This window comes from Aquarana catesbeiana, linkage group LG10, assembly GCF_042186555.1.
Source record: "Aquarana catesbeiana isolate 2022-GZ linkage group LG10, ASM4218655v1, whole genome shotgun sequence".
Lineage (NCBI taxonomy): Eukaryota > Metazoa > Chordata > Amphibia > Anura > Ranidae > Aquarana > Aquarana catesbeiana.
Window position 1 is genome coordinate 17923181 of NC_133333.1, and position 19130 is coordinate 17942310.

Genomic DNA, 19130 nt, shown 5'->3' on the forward strand with positions numbered 1-19130 from the left:
AAATACCCCCAAAAGAAAGCTCTATTTGTGGGGGAAAAAAAAAAGGACATCAACTTTATTTGGGTACAGCATTGCGCGGCCGCACAATTGTCAGTTAAAGTAGCGCAGTGCCGTATCGCAAAAAATAGCCTGGTTATTAAGGGGTGGTAAACCTTCCGGAGGTCAAGTGGTTAAAGCCAACTCCAGCCAATTATTTTTTTTTAATCTTAGGGTAATATTGGGTATAAGCTTCTGTTACCCATTTTAAATTTGTCAATCTTTTCAGTGCAGTGTTTTCTTCCCATCTTCTCTCTATTTATCGGACAGAGCGGGGAGCGAGGGGAAATTCCCCACAATGTTGGCATAGGTAGCAGTAAAGAGGATGTCTACACCCTTCCCACCCTAGCAAAACCTGAAAAAAATAAATAAACACAATGATATATACTAAAACTACTTCACTCCATTATCCCTATCCCCCATTTCCAGCCCCCACACCCTTGGAGCACTTCTCAACATCTTTATTCTTATTTATTTTTTTCCCCCCCAATCTGGATACATACCTTTCTTCTTCAGCTCTTTGGGTTGGTCATGGTGGCTCCTCATCTTCCTCTGACAAAGGGCGGTCCTGAAAATACCGAATAATAAGTCCAGGGCATCTAGATGACATAACCCCAGGAGGTGGGTCCTTGATGTCATGGGTATATAGGAAGTAGGTTAAATGATGCTTGGTGTCATTAAACCCAGAAGAGGTTTAGCACTGGATCACTGATGAGGACCCATGGAACCACATTGGGTTGTCGAGATGGATAGTAGGTGTAAAAAGCTGACACTAGAGTTGGCCTTTAATTCTTGTAATGTAAGTGATGACACTACAAAAGCATCATTCTAAGAACTTTATCAATTAATATAAAATAAAAAGTTTTATAAATGTATCTGTGTATAACTTGCAATGACATATTTACATTAGGGTCAAACGGTAACAGTACGTTATTACCAAATCTCATTATAGTTGTAAGTCAACCGATGGATCTACACCCCTGTGTGGCTAATGGCGCGTACACACGGGCGGACTTTTCGACCGGACTGGTCCGACAAACTTTCCAACGGACTTTCAATGGACTTTCGATGGACTTTTAACGAACGGACTTGCTTACACACAATCACACCAAAGTCTGATGGATTCGTACGTGATGATGACGTACACCAGACTAAAATAAGGAAGTTGATAGCCAGTAGCCAATAGCTGCCCTAGCGTGGGTTTTTGTCCCTCGGACTAGCGTACAGACGAGCGGATTTCTGGGTCTGGCGGAGTTACAACGTAAAGATTTGAAGCATGTTCCAAATCTAAAGTCCATCAGATTTGCGACTGGAAAAGTCCGCTGAAGGTCCGGTGAAGTCCACACACGATCGGATTGTCCACCGGATTTGGTCCGTCGGACCAGTCCGGTCGAAAAGTCCGACCATGTGTACGCTGCATAAGAATTGTCATGAGTAGGGACCAACCATAGCAAATAGAATGGGCATAAGGAAATACATATGTGGGCAGGGTTCTTTTGCCCAAAGGCAAAAAGGGATGGTGGAAACACTTCATAATGGGACAGTAATGGGGTGTACACACGGTCGGACTTTTCGTCTACAAAAGTCCAACGGACGCCGACGGACCAAATCCGGCGGACAATCCAATTGTGTGTGGGCTTCACCGGACTTTTCCAGCTGCAAATCTGACGGACTTTAGATTTGAAACATGCTTCAAATCTTTACGTCGTAACTCCGAAAGACCCAGAAATCTGCTCGTCTGTATGCTAGTCTGACGGACAAAAACCCACGCTAGGGCAGCTATTGGCTACTGGCTATCAACTTCCTTATTTTAGTCCGGTGTACGTCATCACATACGAATCCGTCGGACTTTTGTGTGATCGTATGTAGGCAAGTCAGTTCGTTAGAAAGTCCGCCGCAGGTCCGCCAAAAGTCCGTCGAAAGTCCGTCGGACGGGCTGTCGGACTTTTGTAGCCGAAAAGTCCGACCGTGTGTACGCCCCATTAGGCCTCATTCACACTGGACATTTTTGGACATTTTTACAGCAGCTGTTTTTGGCTGTAGACATTTTTTTCTACAGTCATTAAACTCTCCATCATGTTATCCTATATGTCCATGCACACATAGGCTGTTATCAGCAGTTTTGGGCAGTGGCGTTTTTGAGCAGTAAAAAAACCCCCCCAAAACTAGTGGGTTCTGAGAGACGTTTTTCAGCTGTAAAAATGCTCTAACGCTGATAACCGTCGATAAACGCTCAAAAACGTCACTCACCAGGGTTTAACGTTACCGATCCATTGACAAAAAAAAGAAATAACGCTAAAGTGGAAAAACGCTAAAAAACGCTATTGCAAAAATGTTGAAAAAAGCTGAAAAAAGTTGAAAAACTCACTGCAAAGCTACTGGCATTTTTATAACGTTATTTTAACGTCCAGTGTGCAGGAGGCCTAAGGGTTGCAGACTTGGCAACTCAAACCAGGGATGGTGGGAACCCCTTATAATGGGCACAGCAGGTGTACAGACCAAAGAACTCAGCACATGGATGGTGGGAGTTCTTCATATTGGGTACAGCAGGTGTGCAGCCCCAGCAAGTCAGCATAGGGATGGTGGGAACCCCTCATAATGGGCACATCAGATGTACAGACCTGGGAATTCAGCACAGGGATGTGGGAACCCCTCATAATGGGCACAGCAAGTGCACAGAACCAGGAACTCAGCATAGAGATGGTGAAAACCCCACATAATGGGCATAGCAGGTGTATAGACCTGGGAAATCAGCACAGGGATGGCGGAAGCCCTTCATATTGGGTACGGCAAGTATGCAGACCCAGTAAGACAGCAGAGGGATGGGGTGAACCCCTCATAATGGACAAGTCAGGTGTGCTGTGCCAGGGGCTCAGCACAGGAATGGTGGGAGCCCCTCATAATGGGCACAGCCGGTGTACAGACCTGGGAACTCAGCATAGAGATGGCAAGAACCCCTCAATAAATGGGCACAGCAGATGTTCATATCCAGGAACTCAGCACAAGGATGGTGGGAGCTCTTCATAATGGAAACAGCAGATGTGCAGACGTGGGAATTCAACACAGAGGTCTCACCAATAGAGCCCCCATTATATAAAAGAAACTATCTTGGAATGCAATTCCCCAACATCCAACAAGCCCTAAATCAGTTTGGAGAGCCTTTTAAAAACTCCACCAAATAATGAACTGGTAGTGAATTGTCAGGCATATAGAAAAGTTATCTCAGTGATCGGTCTTGGTGGGGAGAAGCTTACTAGAAAAGGTCCGAAGCACAGCTCAGGTTACTTTTGGCACCGAGTGCAGGTTTTCCAGTCCCATTCGTTTGGTGCATTGCAAGTTGACACCAAAAATTCTCACTGTGGGTAGATTATCACATAGGCCGACAAAGGATTTGAATGTCTGCCCACACAGTTCTGAGATTTAAAAAGCTCTGCCACACAGCACAGCCACCCTGATGACCCGACTTTCTACTGCAGTTAAGCAATACAGCCAAGTCATCTTCCAGCCCCCAGCCTGTGACTGGTCGGTGAAGGAGCAGCAGGAGGCTGATGAGGTCATCGCTCTGCTCTCTCCTCCTGTCAGCTTGTTCTCAAATCATCCCACAAATACGACAACACGGCTGTTGTTGTTCCAGTCTCTCTTTCAGTTTTGTCCTACTACGCAGAGCATTACAGGAAGCGGAAATGTTACACTCAGGTATGTACCCTAGTTGCGATTAAATTACGTTTCATAAATTAAAAAAAAAAAAAAAAAATGAATTCATCGATGTTTTTAATATCTGCATGAAATTCATACATTTTCAACATCATTGTGTTTTCAGTGTTAGTATTGCCGTCCCGCGTTTGTCATCCTATCACCACGATAATAATACAGCTAGGATCGAAGCAACGGTGAAAGTGAAGGAGAGGTTGAGACGGCTGTACAGAGGAGAACTTGCACTGGAACATTTGATCTTCATTGTCAAGTTAAGGAACCCGTACGCCACCTCCTGCGTTCCAATATCGCATATACTTCGCGTGGCACATCCGCGTATAGCCGTCTGTTGTTCTATGGGTTCTATTCCAGGAAAAATAAAAAAAAAATTCAGTAGAGTCAAAGCAGTTCATAAAACCCCATTTAAAAAGAACCCATCACCATGAAAAGAGCATATATTCAATTTATGTCCAGTCAGGTAGGTCCTTGTACTAATTAAAATGTTAGATTTACCAATAGAAATTAGATTGTACATCGAGATTAGATTGTACATCGAGATTAAATTGCAGTGGTCATCGAACATGACAGTGTACATCGAGATTAGATTGTACATCGAGATTAGATTGAAGTGGTGGCTGATGGTTTTTTGTTTGGGGGGGGGGGGGGAGGGCAAACAATCACCCCCCGGGGCACCTCAACCCCCGACCATAACCCCCCCCCCTCAGCACCTCAACCCCCCGACCCCCCGCGCGGTTTGCCGATCCACCAGCACGTACCCGAGCTGAGGGCACATCAGGGATCATCAGGCAGGGGGTCAGGCATCTTGCAGCGTCTTCCGTGTCTTCTTCCCTTCTGAGATCACGGCGGCTTCCACCGGGCGCCTCCCTCCCCCCTCCTCAATGTCCAATAGGTTTGCCTAACCTTTCAGCCAATCGGGAAATGCTTGCCGATTGGCAGAGAGGCGATCCAGTGTTAGAAAAGCAAAAATTAAAATTTTGCTTTTCTAACACATCTGGGTGGACTCCGAGCGCAATGCTCTGCACTCTGAATCCACCCTATTTTGAAGCCTATTAGAGCCAATGGCTCTAATCAGGTGCTTCAAAAAAAAAAAAAAAATTAAATTAAATTTTAAAATATAAAAAACCCCGCACACACCCGCCGCTGTGATTCAGGCACCCGGCATCTGAAAAGGGGCCGGACGCCGGAATAGGGGGTGGCAGCGGCAGCCGTGGATAGATTCATGCAATGCATGAACCTATATATTAACCATATGGGGGGGGGGGGGTGACGAGTATAGAGGGAGCGGCGCCCGTGCACCCTTAATGGACGGGCCGCCCCTGTTAGATTGTAAGCTCTTACGAGCAGGGCCCTCTTAACCATCTTGTATTGTAATGTCTTCCTTTATATTGTAAAGTGCTGTGCTACAGTGCCTTGAAAAAGTATTCATACCCCTTGACATTTTCCACATTTTGTCATGTTACAGCCAAAAACGTAAATGTATTTTTTTGGTATTTTATGTGATAGACCAACACAAAGTGGCACATAATTGTGAAGTGGAAGGAAAATGATAAATGGTTTTCAATTTTTTTGCAAATACATTTCTGAAAAGTTTGGCGTGCATTTGTATTCAGCCCCCTTTGCTCTTGAGTAGAATCATAAGGGTCTGATAATGTTGAGATTATATTTAGAATTATTAAAATATAAATATATTATATCTATCTATATCTAAACACACACACACACACCTATAAATAAATATAATATATAAATATAAGAGACGATCACTTTAAGAACTTGTAAATGCACTTGTTTGTTTCTTTTTAGAAACCGGATAAGGAGCAGCAGTTTACTCCCTTTTTTGCTTCAAGAATGCAATGTCTTATCTAACTAGTCTGATCCAGTACCGTTATGGTGGTGCCCATGTTTTTTTTTACTTTCTGTCAGTCACATAATAGCACCACCTACTTAACTACTGTTCCCTTGCCGTTAAGAATATATGAATGCTGATTCTAAACTATATGGTCACACCTATATATAACACGCCTAGACCTTATGCATATTCATAAGTATACCGTATATTGTTAAACTTGATGTTTGTAAGTCACTTCCTTCTTCATTCAGCCCGGTAGAGCTGGATATCGGTGTGTGTGCACACCTCCCAACTTTCTGAGATGGGAATGAGGGACGCCTATCAGCAAAAAGTATGCAGGCATAGGACACACCCCCTTGCCACGCCATCTTAAAAAGGAGAATCGTACAAAAAAAAGTAAATAAACAAGATTGGTTAAACCCACAAGTGCTTATTTACCACTACTATTCCTTTATATTGGCTTTTGGAATTTACAAATGCAGAAATTTAGAAAGTGGATGAAAGGTTTAGCACTGGGAAACACTTTTTGATAGATAAAAAGTGCAAACAAGGGGATTATTGGAGGGGAGGTTGGGGGTCACCTGGATGGCTCTTGGGACCCCGCCACTGCACCGTCACTATACAGTCTCTCAGTGAGTATCCCCATACAGCAATTTTGGGGGTCCGTTTACCACGCTCCCCCTTTACTAATGTTCTTTGTTCTATTGCATCATGTAATTATCCCAATATTTTTTATAAATATTTTTTCAGATAATACACGGGCTCGCTCCTGATGAGTGGCATGGAAGCCACGAAACGCGTTGAGCCACCAATGCTGTGTTTAACCGTCTATCCAGTCCTTACCAATCTTATCTTTTCCAACCCCCCCCACAGGTTTAGCGAGGCCTTAGGTCCAGCAGATATTACTGGTTTTTACCCTACCTTGAAATCATGATGTACTAGGGAATTTATTTCAGGTGATATCTTAAGTTACCATTATCTAACCTTTTACCCTGTTCATCTTTCTATTAATTGTATGAACAAATATTATCATGATTGTTTACTATACTACATCATGTACCTACCTGTTTTATCTTGTATGCATTTTTGCGTTTGTAACGGATGTGCTTTGGTATTATGTCAATAAATTCCTCTATGTTCAGCTTACTACCTGCTTGCTGGTACATGCTTCATATAAAGTCCCAACCTCCCCTCCAATAATCCCCTTGTTTGTGCTATAGATTGGGATGGAAACGCTTGACCTTACCAGGTCTTGGTTTCATTTAAAGTCCCTAGGGATGGAAATGGGTGACCTTACCAGGCCATTATTTCCTTAAAGTCCCTAATACCAATAATTCCCTTTTCTTGTATAGATAAAAAGTGCATTTTATATACATCTATATAGATCAGACCAAAATGAGGGACAAATGAGGAGGAATGAGGGACATTGCTCCAAATCAGGGACAGTCCCTCGAAAATCAGGGACAGTTGGGAGGTATGTGTGTTGCGTCTCTCCACTGCATACCTCCCAACATTTTGAGATGGGAGTGAGGGACACCTACTAGCCAACATATGTAGCACACATGGGAGTAAGTCACAAGCAAGTCTCAAGTTACTGTGGCGAAAAGCAAGCAAGTCAAGTCAAGTCCCTGCTGGAAGTTAAGCAAGTCAAGTCAAGTCATTTATTTTGGTCAAGTCACAAATTAAGTCAAAATACTGATCTACCCCATTTCCACCTTTAAATTAGTTAAAAGTCAGTTTTCAGGAAAGGTTTTGTTTTATTTTCAACATTAACAAAACTGCTTAGTGCTTTTTTCTTGGCATATTAAAGAAACACTTTGAATGCCCAAACAGCAGACAAGGAGCAGAACACTCAGCAATTAAATAGCCAACAAGCCTGAAAAAATGTAGTCCTTGCTGAGGGGGAAAATAACTAAGCTCAAAGTTTGAACTTGACACAATGCCAACATCTGGACACTTGAATAGTGATGAGAATAGCCACTTAAAATGCATTGGATTTGCAAAAAATTAAATTGGAAAGTACTTTCTTGCTCAGTTGTGAGCGATGGGGGTCGCATTATCACCCCACCATGGCTGAACACACGTTCAACAGGTGCGCTTGATGCAGGGACTGACATAATTCTTACCTCTACCCTGAACAGCTCCAATGGCATTTGGCAAATGCGGATTGGCTCAGAGGCGGTGGTGGGCGGAGTGTGTGGGTAATATTTTCGGGGGGGGGGGGGGGGGTGGGTGGTGCCAAGTCATTGCAAGTCAAATAGCCCAAGTCAAAGTCAAGTCGCAAGTCATTAATGACAAGTCAAAGGCAAGTCGAGTCATTTATTCATTTATTTAATTTTGTCAAGCAAGTCGCAGGTCCTCAAACAGGCGACTCAAGTCTGACCTAAAGCGGGGGTTCACCCACACCGCCAAAAAAAAAATAAAAATTAAAAGCCAGCAGGTACAAATACTGCAGCTGCTGACTTTTAATACATGGCCACTTACCTGTCCCAGGGTCCAGCGATGTCGGCAGGGGACGCCGAGAACCCGCTCGGTTCTCGGCAGCTGCTGCCGCCATCCTAGGTGAGGGAATCAGGAAGTGAAGCGTTGCGGCTTCACTTCCCGGTTCCCTACTGCGCATGCGCGAGTCGCGCTGCGCGTCCCTAGTGGTCCCCACTCTCTCCTGGGAGCTGTGTGTTCCCAGCAGACAGCGCGGTCGGGACAGGAAGAGGCATAGACTCCCATGGGAGTCTATGCCGGAAGTGGGTGCAAATACCTGTCTTAGACAGGTATCTGCACCCCCCTCCCCCCTGAAAGGTGCCAAATGTGACACCGGAGGGGGGGAGGGTTCCGAAAAGCGGAAGTTCCATTTTTGTGTGGAACTCCGCTTTAAGTCAAGTCATGTGACTCAGAGAATTAACAACAAAAAAAAAAAAAAAAGAAGAGAATGTTAATTAAGGCCACAAGGGCTTTTTATTACTTTATATTGGCTTTTAAAAATGACAAATGCAGCAATTTAGAAATTAGACAAAAGGTTTAGCATCAGGAATCACTTTTTGAAAGATAAAAACTGCATTTTATAATTAACTATATAGATCAGACCAAAATAAGGGACACATGGTGAGGAAAGAGGGACAGACAGATTTCCCCCCCCCCCACAGCACAGAGATCCCCAATGGGGTTGGACAGAGCTCAGGAGAGAAAGCATAAACAGTTCAATACAGATTGAGACACACAGATCACTTCCCATTCTCAGCACACACTGTCCTCATCTCCTGCTGCAGAGTCCTGTACAGATGAAGCAGACAGAAGAAGGAGTGGTGCTCTGTGTCTGCAGCCTGAGCCCAGCTTCTGTCTTCCAATGATCTGATAAGATTCTGGGCACAGGCTTCACCAGCAATCCATTTGTCATCTGCCAGGACACTGCAACAGCACAACTGCAGCAACTTTTCTATCACACACTCACACCTCCCAACATTTTGAGATGGGAATGAGGGACACCTACTATCAAAAACGTATGTAGGCGTAGGACACGCCCCTTAAAAGGAGAATTAACCCAAAAAAAAAAAAAAAAAAAAAAAAGGCACAAGGGATTTTTTTACCACTACTATTCATTTATATTGGCTTTTAAAATTTACAAATGCAGCAATTTAGAAAAAGGTTTAGCACTGGGAAATACTTTTTGAAAGATAAAAAGTGCATTTTATATACAACTATATAGATCAGACCAAAATGAGGGACAAATGAGGTGGAAAGAGGGACAGAGGGACATTGCTCCAAATCAGGGACAGTCCCTCGAAATCAGGGACAGTTGGGAGCCATGCACACTGACGTGATCTCCTCCATTGGAAAGCGCCTCCTCCTCGTCTGCAGCACAGATCAGCAACTGACCCCGCCCCCACGCACAGTTTGAGAGTGGCAAGTAGAGGATGATTGCCATGAGCTGCAGCCAATCACCATGAGGACAAGCAGTCGGGAGGTCCAAGCAAAGAAAATTTTCACACACACAGTGAGAAAACCCCCACTTGCAGGATTCTGTGTGCCCGTGAGGGACAGCGGGAAAGCCCTCCCTTTGCGGGACAATCCCGCCCATTCAGGGATGGTTGGGAGGTATGGCACTGCAGCGTATGAATAAAGCACCTCATTTTCTTTTACAAAGATTTGGATCTACTATCTCATCTGAATGTCTTGTTTGGAGACTCCCTAACCTGATTTAACACTCTGATACCCCTAACTAAAATCTAGTAGAACCAATTGCCTTCAGAAGTCACCCAATTAGTAAAATACAGTCCACCTGTGTGCAATTAAAATCTCAGTATAAATACAGCTGCGCTGTGAAGTCCTCAAAGGTTTGTTAGAAAACCATAGTGAACAAACAGCATCATGAAGGCCAAGGAACACACCAGACAGGTCAGGGATAAAGTTGTGGAGAAGAAGTATAAAGCAGGGTTAAGTTATAAAAAAATATCCCAAGGTTTGAACATCTCACTGAGCTCTGTTCAATCCATCATCCGGAAATGGAAAGAGTATGGGACAACTGCAAACCTACCAAGACATGGCCATCCACCTAAACTGACAGGCCGGGCAAGGAGAGCATTCATCAGAGAAGAGCCAAGAGGTCCATGGTAACTCTGGAGGAGCTGCAGAGATCCACAGCTCAGGTGGGAGAATCTGTCCACAGGACAACTATTAGTCGTGTTCTCCACAAATCTGACCTTTATGGAAGAGTGAGAAGAAGAAAGACATTGGTGAAAGAAAGCCATAAGAAGTCCTGTTTGCAGTTTGTGAGAAGCCATGTGGAGGACACAGCAAACATGTGGAAGAAGGTGATCTGGTCAGATGAGACCAAAATTGAACTTTTTGTCTTAAAAACAAAACGCTTTGTGTGGCGGAAAACTAACACTGCACATCACCCTGAACAAAGCATTGACACCGTGAAACATGGTGGTGGCAGCATCATGTGGTGGGGATGCTTTTCTTCAGCAGGGACAGGGAAGCTGGTCAGAGTTGATGTGAAGATGGATGGAGCCAAATACAGGGCAATCTTAGAAGAAAACCTCTTAAGAGTCTGCAAAAGACTTGAGACTGGGCGGAGGTTCACCTTCCAGCAGGACAACGACCCGAAACATCCAGCCAGAGCTACAATGGAATGGTTTAGATCAAAGCATATTCATGTGTTGGAATAGTCCAGTCAAAGTCCAGACCTAAATCCCATTGAGAATCTGTGGCAAGACTTGAAAATTGCTGTTCAGATGCTCTCCATCCTATCTGACAGATCTTGAGCTGTTGTCCATAGAAGAATGGGCAAAAATGTCCCTCTCTAGATTGGAAAGCTGGTAGAGACATTCCCAAAAAGACTTGCAGCTGTAATTGCAGTGAAAGGCGGTTCTACAAAGTATTGACTCAGGGGGGCTGAATACAAATGCCCCCCCACACTTTTCCCATATTTATTTAAAACCTTTTGAAAACCATTTATCATTTTCCTTCCACTTCACAATTATGTGCCACTTTGTGTTGGTCTGTCACATAAAATCCCAATAAAATACATTTAGGTTTTTTGGTTGTAACATGACAAAATGTGGAAAATGTCAAGGGGCATAAATACTTTTTCAAGGCACTGTATTTAAATCCTGAATAATCATAATATTATTGTGTGTGTAGCAACATCTAGTGTGCTAGACGTGATAGTGTTGTTTTTTGGTAGAGTAGGTAAATTTCCAGGCTTGGCTGCCATGTATTGATATGGGTTGGGAGTGACTCAGCAGAGCTGGGTGACTCACAGGCAACATCACCGAGACCTCCCACTTCTTTCCATAATATTCTAGTATCTTCTGGAACGGAAGGAGGAGAGGAAAGGTGGAGCTGTCTGGGGTACTCTGAGGAGCCCTGACCAATCCCCAACTTGGATTGACAGGGGCCAGGCCACCTTAAATACCCAGGGTCAGACCAGCGGGGGAGGAGTTGTTCGGGAGAAAGCTGGAGATTGAGTGCTAGGGAGTTGGGGCCTTTGAGGGAGCTCCCCAGTCTGGGGGGGGAGACCTTGGGTGCAGACAGGACCCTTTTCACGACACATGGAGGTGTCTCGGACAGGCAGCACGGGAGCAAGGAGAGGACAGCGGGAGAGCACTGCCAGGCAAAATCTCCAGGAGACGAACAGGTCACAGCCAAGAGGGCTGGTGAGTGACACAGTCAGGATGGACTGGGAAGGCATGCCTGAGAGGACTGGGAGATTGCAGAGCCAGCGGAGTGGACTGTGGTGGTACTGGAGAGGGGTGAATGTCACAAGCATTTGTCTAGGCTGCACAAATTCCATATACACACACTCAATAATATCCTATGATGGTTAGCTTGTCAATGTTTTCTACTTGAGGCATTTCTGAAAAATATACCACATTTTGGCCACTAGATGGCACTGATGATCATAGGAAATATTAGTATTAAAGAAAATATGGGGGGGGGGGGCTTCATGTTGCCTGGATGAATACTTGTGACAGTCACCCAGTGAATTTTTTGTAATCATACTCTGCAGTACTCAATCAATAAGCGGATGGTGAGGCTGCTCACATGTAGCGAAGTGTCATGATCTAGAAGCCTCGAAATATGAAAAAAGCAGTGATAGTGTTAGGAAGGGCATGCCAATAATCAAGATGGCAGCCGCAGAAGTTCCCCTGTACTGCATGCCCCACTGAGAAGGGCTGAGCGGGCACGCTTGCGTGCGCCTATGCATGTGCGCTAATGCCGTACGGAATGCCAACGTGTGCACGCACTCGCAATCTGTGACGGTTCTCAGCTTGTCTTGACTTCGTTCCTGCCTGCTCCTTCTGCTACTTTGCTGCCAGACTGTTGCCGTACCTGTCTGCACCCGACTCTGCTCCTGTATCACGTCTGTTCTGGACTTGTTTACTCGTGCCTCCAGCCTGCCAGCCTGAGCTCTAGTCCCCAGCCTGACAGCGGTTTCTGGTTCTATCCCAGCGCCACCATCAGTCCCGGTCCAGCTCCTCTGCTAGCAACTCTGCCAGGCACTCGTGCGACTCTGCACCCCCGCGCCTCCTGTTTGCTCTACCAGGGGCCTCGAGTCAGAGGTGTAAGAGAGGCCTCCCTCTGCATGTCAGACTCTGCCACCAGGTACGTGACAGATTGTGAACAATGGTATGGCTCCGAGTCCAAAGAAGATTTGAATTAATTCATATCGGAGTGCAACAAGATCGCCAACCTGCTACTATTGCTCTTTTATTGTACACCTATAAGTACTACTAATATCCTTTTAAATCCAGTCACAGTATATATAAATTCTGATGAAGAGGGACTCCTTGGCTCTAATGTGAATTACCTGAAATCTTCCTTGGACTCTATGACCAGTGGTGCAACACTAACTGTCTACCTCCCGTTTTAGTTTTTTTCTTGCTGCTGTGGCCCTACTGGAAAGTTTGGGCCTTTATTCGTCCTGATGACCATTGTCACTGGGACAGAAAAACAGAAAAGTGAAGGGAAATCCAAAATTTTACTAAAACAAAGTGAGGGGAAATCTCTCAAAGGGGACACTTGTGCTGGTGGCATTTTGAAAGATCTCAACTTACTTCCTTTTGTGTTTCTGGGATCCCAATGATACATAAACACCATAAAAAAGAAAAAAAAAAAAAAAATGAAGGGGTGGGGGGTTGGTTTAACCATGTGCTTATTAATTCAAAGCTGTGTGGATCACCTGGGGGCTCCAGTGTCATGGCTGATCTGAAGAAGTCAAACTTGTTGTTTTCTCAGAATCTTAGTAAGTCTTGGTCTTGGAGCCTGGAGGTTTTGTAGACCTTTAGGTTGCATAAAGCCTCCATTCCTAGGTCCACGTCTTACCTGGTAGCCAGAACTCACTATTAGTCAACTGTGAACAGGCCTTTATATATTTGAGTTGACTGATGCTCAGGGCTCAGGGCATGTGTCCCCTAGGTTTTCACAAATGCATGGTGAGGGGCTCCACTCCAGGGTCTATAGCTGATGTGGAGAAAACAGTTTTCTCAGAACCTTAATAAATCCTGTTACGATCCTGAAGCCCAGAGGCTTTGGATTAAATAAACCCTATATTCCTAGTGCCACATCGTACCTGGCAGCCTGACTTCATAAGTCAACTGTGCATAGGGCTTAATATATTTAAGTGGATTGATGCTAAGGACTCTTTTTGCTGCGAGAGCCCGCTGCTGGGTGAAAAGACTGACTGGTGACAGAACACTAAAAAGAGCTAGGCGTTTGTTTTTCGGAAGAGATGGTACTTCTAGATCACTTAGCTTTCTCACAGTCATGGTAAGGGGCTCCAGGGTCTGTGACTGATGTGAAAAAAAAAAATTGTTTTCTCAGAATCTATCCAAGTTATATATACACACTGTATGCGTGTGGGTATAACATACAACTATAATTAATTACCATACTGATGGGAAGATTCCAGAACACACATATTTTCATTGCCGGTACATCTCATGGTCTTCTCAGTGTAACACCAATCTGAATCCGGAGATACACAGGTGGAACAGGTCACTCCATTCAGTTCAAAGTTATCTTCAGGCACTGGAAAATTAAGGAAGAATTCTGTGAGACATGATCTGCATTAAAAAAGGGGCCAATAACCCTTCTATGGCTTGACCCTTAATGGGGCGTGTAGTGATCTGGTCTATTAATGTATATTGGGTGATATGATGTAGAGTGGGTATGATAATTAATATTTAGGTATTATAATGATGATGATGTAAGTACTCTTCCGCAGCAACCCAATTCTTCCAGAGAGATGCACTTTATTGACTTCCAACACAGAACAAAGTCCAAAGTCCACAGATGACAAAGAAATCCGACAGAGGAGATATAATTCAGAACCCCATGTCTTAGGTCCGAGTGTGCATACACAGACAAGCCTCACTCAAAACCTATATACTGAATGCCGTGTTATATTCACTAAATATTGAATGGCTGAGCAATTTGATTGGCCGTTCCAATTTAGGACTTGAACAGCCGTGAACCACCCCAATTTGCACTCCCGCATATCAACATCAACAAGTCCCCTTTAGATATATTAATTAGATAAACAGAACACCCTTTTGAGCCCTTGGAATACCTACATTCCTGCATATCAACAAGCCCCCCTGATATATTAGCCCCACAGGAGGGAGCCTCCGCTAGGCCAACCCAAAACACTCCCTGATCCCATTGTTACCCCCTCAGGTCTAATTACCATCAATAAATATTTCTTCTATGGTCCTTTAAACAATGTACCCTTTGAAATGTTCAATTAGGTTAACAGCCCATACCTCACACCCCTGGGTAGACTTGCATGAGACTTGCACATCAAAAGGATCTTCAACTGTTATCTTAAAATTGAGTTGGCTTGGGCAATTTCTGCTCAACCCATACTCCAATACAATATTATACATTGGCCAATATTATACATTATAAATTGGCCAACATATTACAACAGGGCGTACACACGGTCGGACTTTTCAGCTACAAAAGTCCGACAGCCTGTCCGACAGACTTTCGACGGACTTGCGGCGGACTTTCTAACGAACAGACTTGCCTACACACGATCACACAAAAGTCCGTCGAATTCTTACGTGATGACGTACACCGGACTAAAATAAGGAAGTTGATAGCCAGTAGCCAATAGCTGCCCTAGCGTGGGTTTTTGTCCGTCAGACTAGCATACAGACGAGCGGATTTTTCGACCGGACTCGAGTCCGTCGGAAAGATTTGAAGCATGTTTCAAATCTAAAGTCCGTCGGATTTGAGGCTGAAAAAGTCCGTTGAAAGTCCGGAGAAGCCCACACACGATCGGATTACCAGCCAGCTTTAGTCCGTCAGCGTCCGTTGGACTTTTATAGACGAAAAGTCCGACCGTGTGTACGCGGCATAAGGGTTCACAATTGGGCATGTTCCGCATAGCAATCACTTTTCAGGCTTAATAGTCACTACCAGGTGTTCAGGGGGTGGTCCTTCAACCTCCCGATTGCCAGTTGTTTTTTTTTTTTTTTTTTACGAGACTAATATGCCACAATCACAAGCCAAGCATTTGGCTTGAAGTTGAGGTATTGGCTGATAGACTTGGATGAACGAGTTTGAAAGGCAGTGCCGCAGCTGTGATGTTGTATGGAAACTTTTAGGTGGGCTATTGGGGTGCTATTAAAACTGATGCTAACCACGTGGCCACTCGTGTGACAGTAGGCTAAAGGAGTACAGGCTCCCTGTCCCCAAGATGACCTCCAGCAACCCAGTGGGGAACCCATTTTAAATACTACAAAGGGTTATGTTTAGACACGTGCAATAGATTTAGTTCCAAAATCGAAATTCAGAGGAATTTTATGTTATTGGGAAATTTAAATGTGTCCGAATGCCGAATCACAATAGTAACGAATTCTCCGAAATAACGAAACAAACTAGTTCGTTATAACGAAATTCAGATTTTAATTCGAATTTGGAAACCAACATGAAATTTAAACATATTGCAATTATTAAATGTGAAAAATTCGTCAGCCGCATTCCAATCGAAAACAATTCAAATTTTTCAAATTCAGTCTAACTAAATTCATTGCCATCAAATTTTGAAAATTCAAATCAAATAAGAAAACGAATTAAACGGAACGATTAATTAATCTAAAACAACATTTTTTTTGTTCTGCACTTGTGACATCATTATTACGTATACGACTTGTTGGGCCAATGATGCCACAGAAGGTGAGAATTGACATGTTGAGTTAAAAGCAAAATTTCCCTTATGCAGGCCATACACGGGTCGAATTCCGAACAAAGATTCGAAAAGCAGAAATTTTGTGCGTTTTGTGATCCGATGGCGCCGCCATTGATTTTGAAATTTGACCAACCAAGCTGTCAATTTCACCTCATGTTGCTACAGAAAAGATTTTTCGTGGCTGGGAATCTGCTTTTCTTTCTGGGAATGTTCTTTTGTGTTCATGCGCATTTCTTTTTCAATTCTATTTTTGCCTTATTTTGCCTTTGGGAGAGGAGAAAGCCTTATATTCACCTGATCCTCCTCTCCACCAACAAACAGCACTCCCCCCCCCACGATCCAGCGGTGGACTGTTCCTGGTGTCCTCACACCCAGAGCAGGTCTATAGGCTTGATGATGTCAGGAACAGTCCATTACGCAAGACTGCTAGACCAAGGGGGAAGAGGGGGGGGGGGGGGGTTGTGCGGGGAGGATGATACGACTAGATAAGTCGATCTCCTTTTATGCTCTTCGCTAGACAAAAAGTGAGAATGCTTGAAAAACATTTTTTTTTTTACCCAAAGTTCAGCTTTAAAGTAAAAACTGAAGGCAACATTTTTTTGCCAAATGTGTCCAACAGAGATGGAGATTTCCATTCACTTCCTGCTCCATAGCCAAAGTAGGAAGTACGATTCCTTCCAAAAGAGAGACAATCCCTGTAAGCTGAATGGAATGTCAATGTAATTTATTTAATAGATATAATCCTATATCTTCATCTCCACCTAGTGGCCAAAATGCAGTATAGTTTTCTGAAATACCTCCGTGTTTCCTCAGCCTTTAAGGACCTTGGTAACCTGTTTGGTGCCGTGAAGTATCTTTAGACCAAGGGAGATGGCAAGACTTACATGTGGGTGTTGGCGGAAAGCAGTTCTCTGTGAAGCAGCAGCTCGTGTTCCTCCTTATCTTGCCCCTGGGTATGGTGACACTGCCCGGTGTGTTACACTGGCTTGTAGGGCCACATGCCCTGGAAAATTCTTCACTCACTTTAGCATCATCTAGAAAAACAGATAATCACATTATTAAAATGACAACAGTAATTCAGAGTGGAGATAACTGGACTTAGGCTGATGTCACCTTTAGCTGCTGATCTGATTTTGCTGACTCTAAGAAGCGCTCACCCCCTCTAGTACAGAACTCTTCTTTATGTAGGTGGCAGGTCTGTAGATTACACCCACTCTTAGCCAGGATTCCATGGAACCCTGGGGTTCTTCTGGAGGTCGCTAGGAGTTCCTTGATCTGTGGCTGATTGACATCCCATCTGATGGTGCCAGGGCTGGGACAAAGGGTGGGGCAGGAGGGGCGACTGCCCCGGGCACTGTGGCATCAGAGATGGGGGGGGGGTGCCACAAGGAGATTGGAGAGAGGATTTGTGTTGGATGGGAGAATTTGGGGTACAGCAGGGGGTAAGAATTGCTCTAGGAGGGGAAATATGGGGGGGCAGGGTACTAGGAAAGGGGATTTGTCTTGGGGGGGGGGGGGGAATTTGGGATGTTTGTGCTAGAAGAGGTGATATGGGGGGGGGGGGGGGGATTTGTGTTGGATGGGAGAATTTGGGGTACAGCAGGGGGTAAGAATTGCTCTAGGAGGGGAAATATGGGGGGGCAGGGTACTAGGAAAGGGGATTTGTCTTGGGGGGGGGGGGAATTTGGGATGTTTGTGCTAGAAGAGGTGATATGGGGGGGGGGTGCTGGGAGAGGTGATTTTTTTTTTGGGGGGGGGGGGGGGTTGAGGAGGAGTAGAGGATTTGTGCTAGGAGTGATTTTATTGGGGGGAGGGGGGATTTATGCTTAGGGGATAAGCATACAGATTAGTGCTCAGTTGAGGGGATTTTTGCTAACACATAATGATCATATATCTTTGGGGGGGGGGGGGGGCACTGTTTGTCATGTTCACCCTGGGCCCTAGATGGCCTTGTTCTGGCACTGGATGGTGCCTGCATGGTTCCAGGGCCAACGCCAATTGGCAAAGCCAGCTGCATGACATCCAATGGACTTTTTAGCTGATTCTTCCCACTGGCCACCATAGTGAGGGACCTTTGTCCTACTGGTCCCCAATAATTTGGTTTTATCAGGGGTTTCCCGAGACCTTAACTTTTTTTTTTTTTTTTAAGGATTCTTTGGGAGTAAAAGGGTTGAGAAATGCTATATTATTATTGTTTTAGGGCTTTCCAGTCCACAGGTCACATAATATTCTGTACAGAGAAAAGCAAAGCATTTATCTTTCCATCATGTCCCCTTTTTGTCTTGCTTTTGGGAACCTGGAGGGGGGGGGATCAACTATGAGTTCATGTATCCCGGGATGCAGTTTGGGTTTCAAAAAAACTCAGTGCATGTGTCTTTTTCCATACCAAAAAAGTATTCATACCCCTTGAAATTTTCCACATTTCGCCATGTTACAACCAAAAACATAAATGTATCTTATTGGTATTTTATGGTAGACCAACACAAAGTGACACATAATTGTGAAGTGGAAGGAAAAATGATAAATGGTTTTCCAAATTTTTTTTACAAATAAATATGTGAAAAGTGTGGGGTACATTTGTATGGCGCCCCCCGGAGTCAATACTTTGTAGAACCGCCTTTCTCTGCAATTACAGCTGCAAGTCTTTTTGGGGATGTCTCTACCAGCTTTGCACATCTAGAGAGGGATATTTTTGCCCATTCTTCTTTACAAAATATCTCAAGCTCTGTCAGACTGGATGGAGAGCGTCTGAACAGCAATTTTCAAGTCTTGCCACAGATTCTCAATGGGATTTAGGTCTGGACCATTCTAACACATGAATATGCTTTGATCTAA

General features: G+C 44.3%; 1 protein-coding gene across 1 annotated transcript in view; it reads right to left on the bottom strand.

The window, feature by feature from the left end:
- Positions 1–3790: 3790 nt before the first annotated feature.
- LOC141110412 (phospholipase A2 inhibitor gamma subunit B-like) overlaps positions 3791–19130 on the bottom strand; it is a 31544-nt gene continuing 16204 nt past the window's right edge. Inside the window, exons 3-5 of the mRNA XM_073601750.1 lie at positions 17180–17329; positions 13988–14128; positions 3791–4092 (exon numbers count right to left, since the gene is read on the bottom strand). Coding sequence (XP_073457851.1) covers positions 3890–4092; positions 13988–14128; positions 17180–17329 — 494 coding nt within the window. The 3' untranslated portion in view covers positions 3791–3889. The remainder of the gene's footprint in view (positions 4093–13987; positions 14129–17179; positions 17330–19130) is intronic.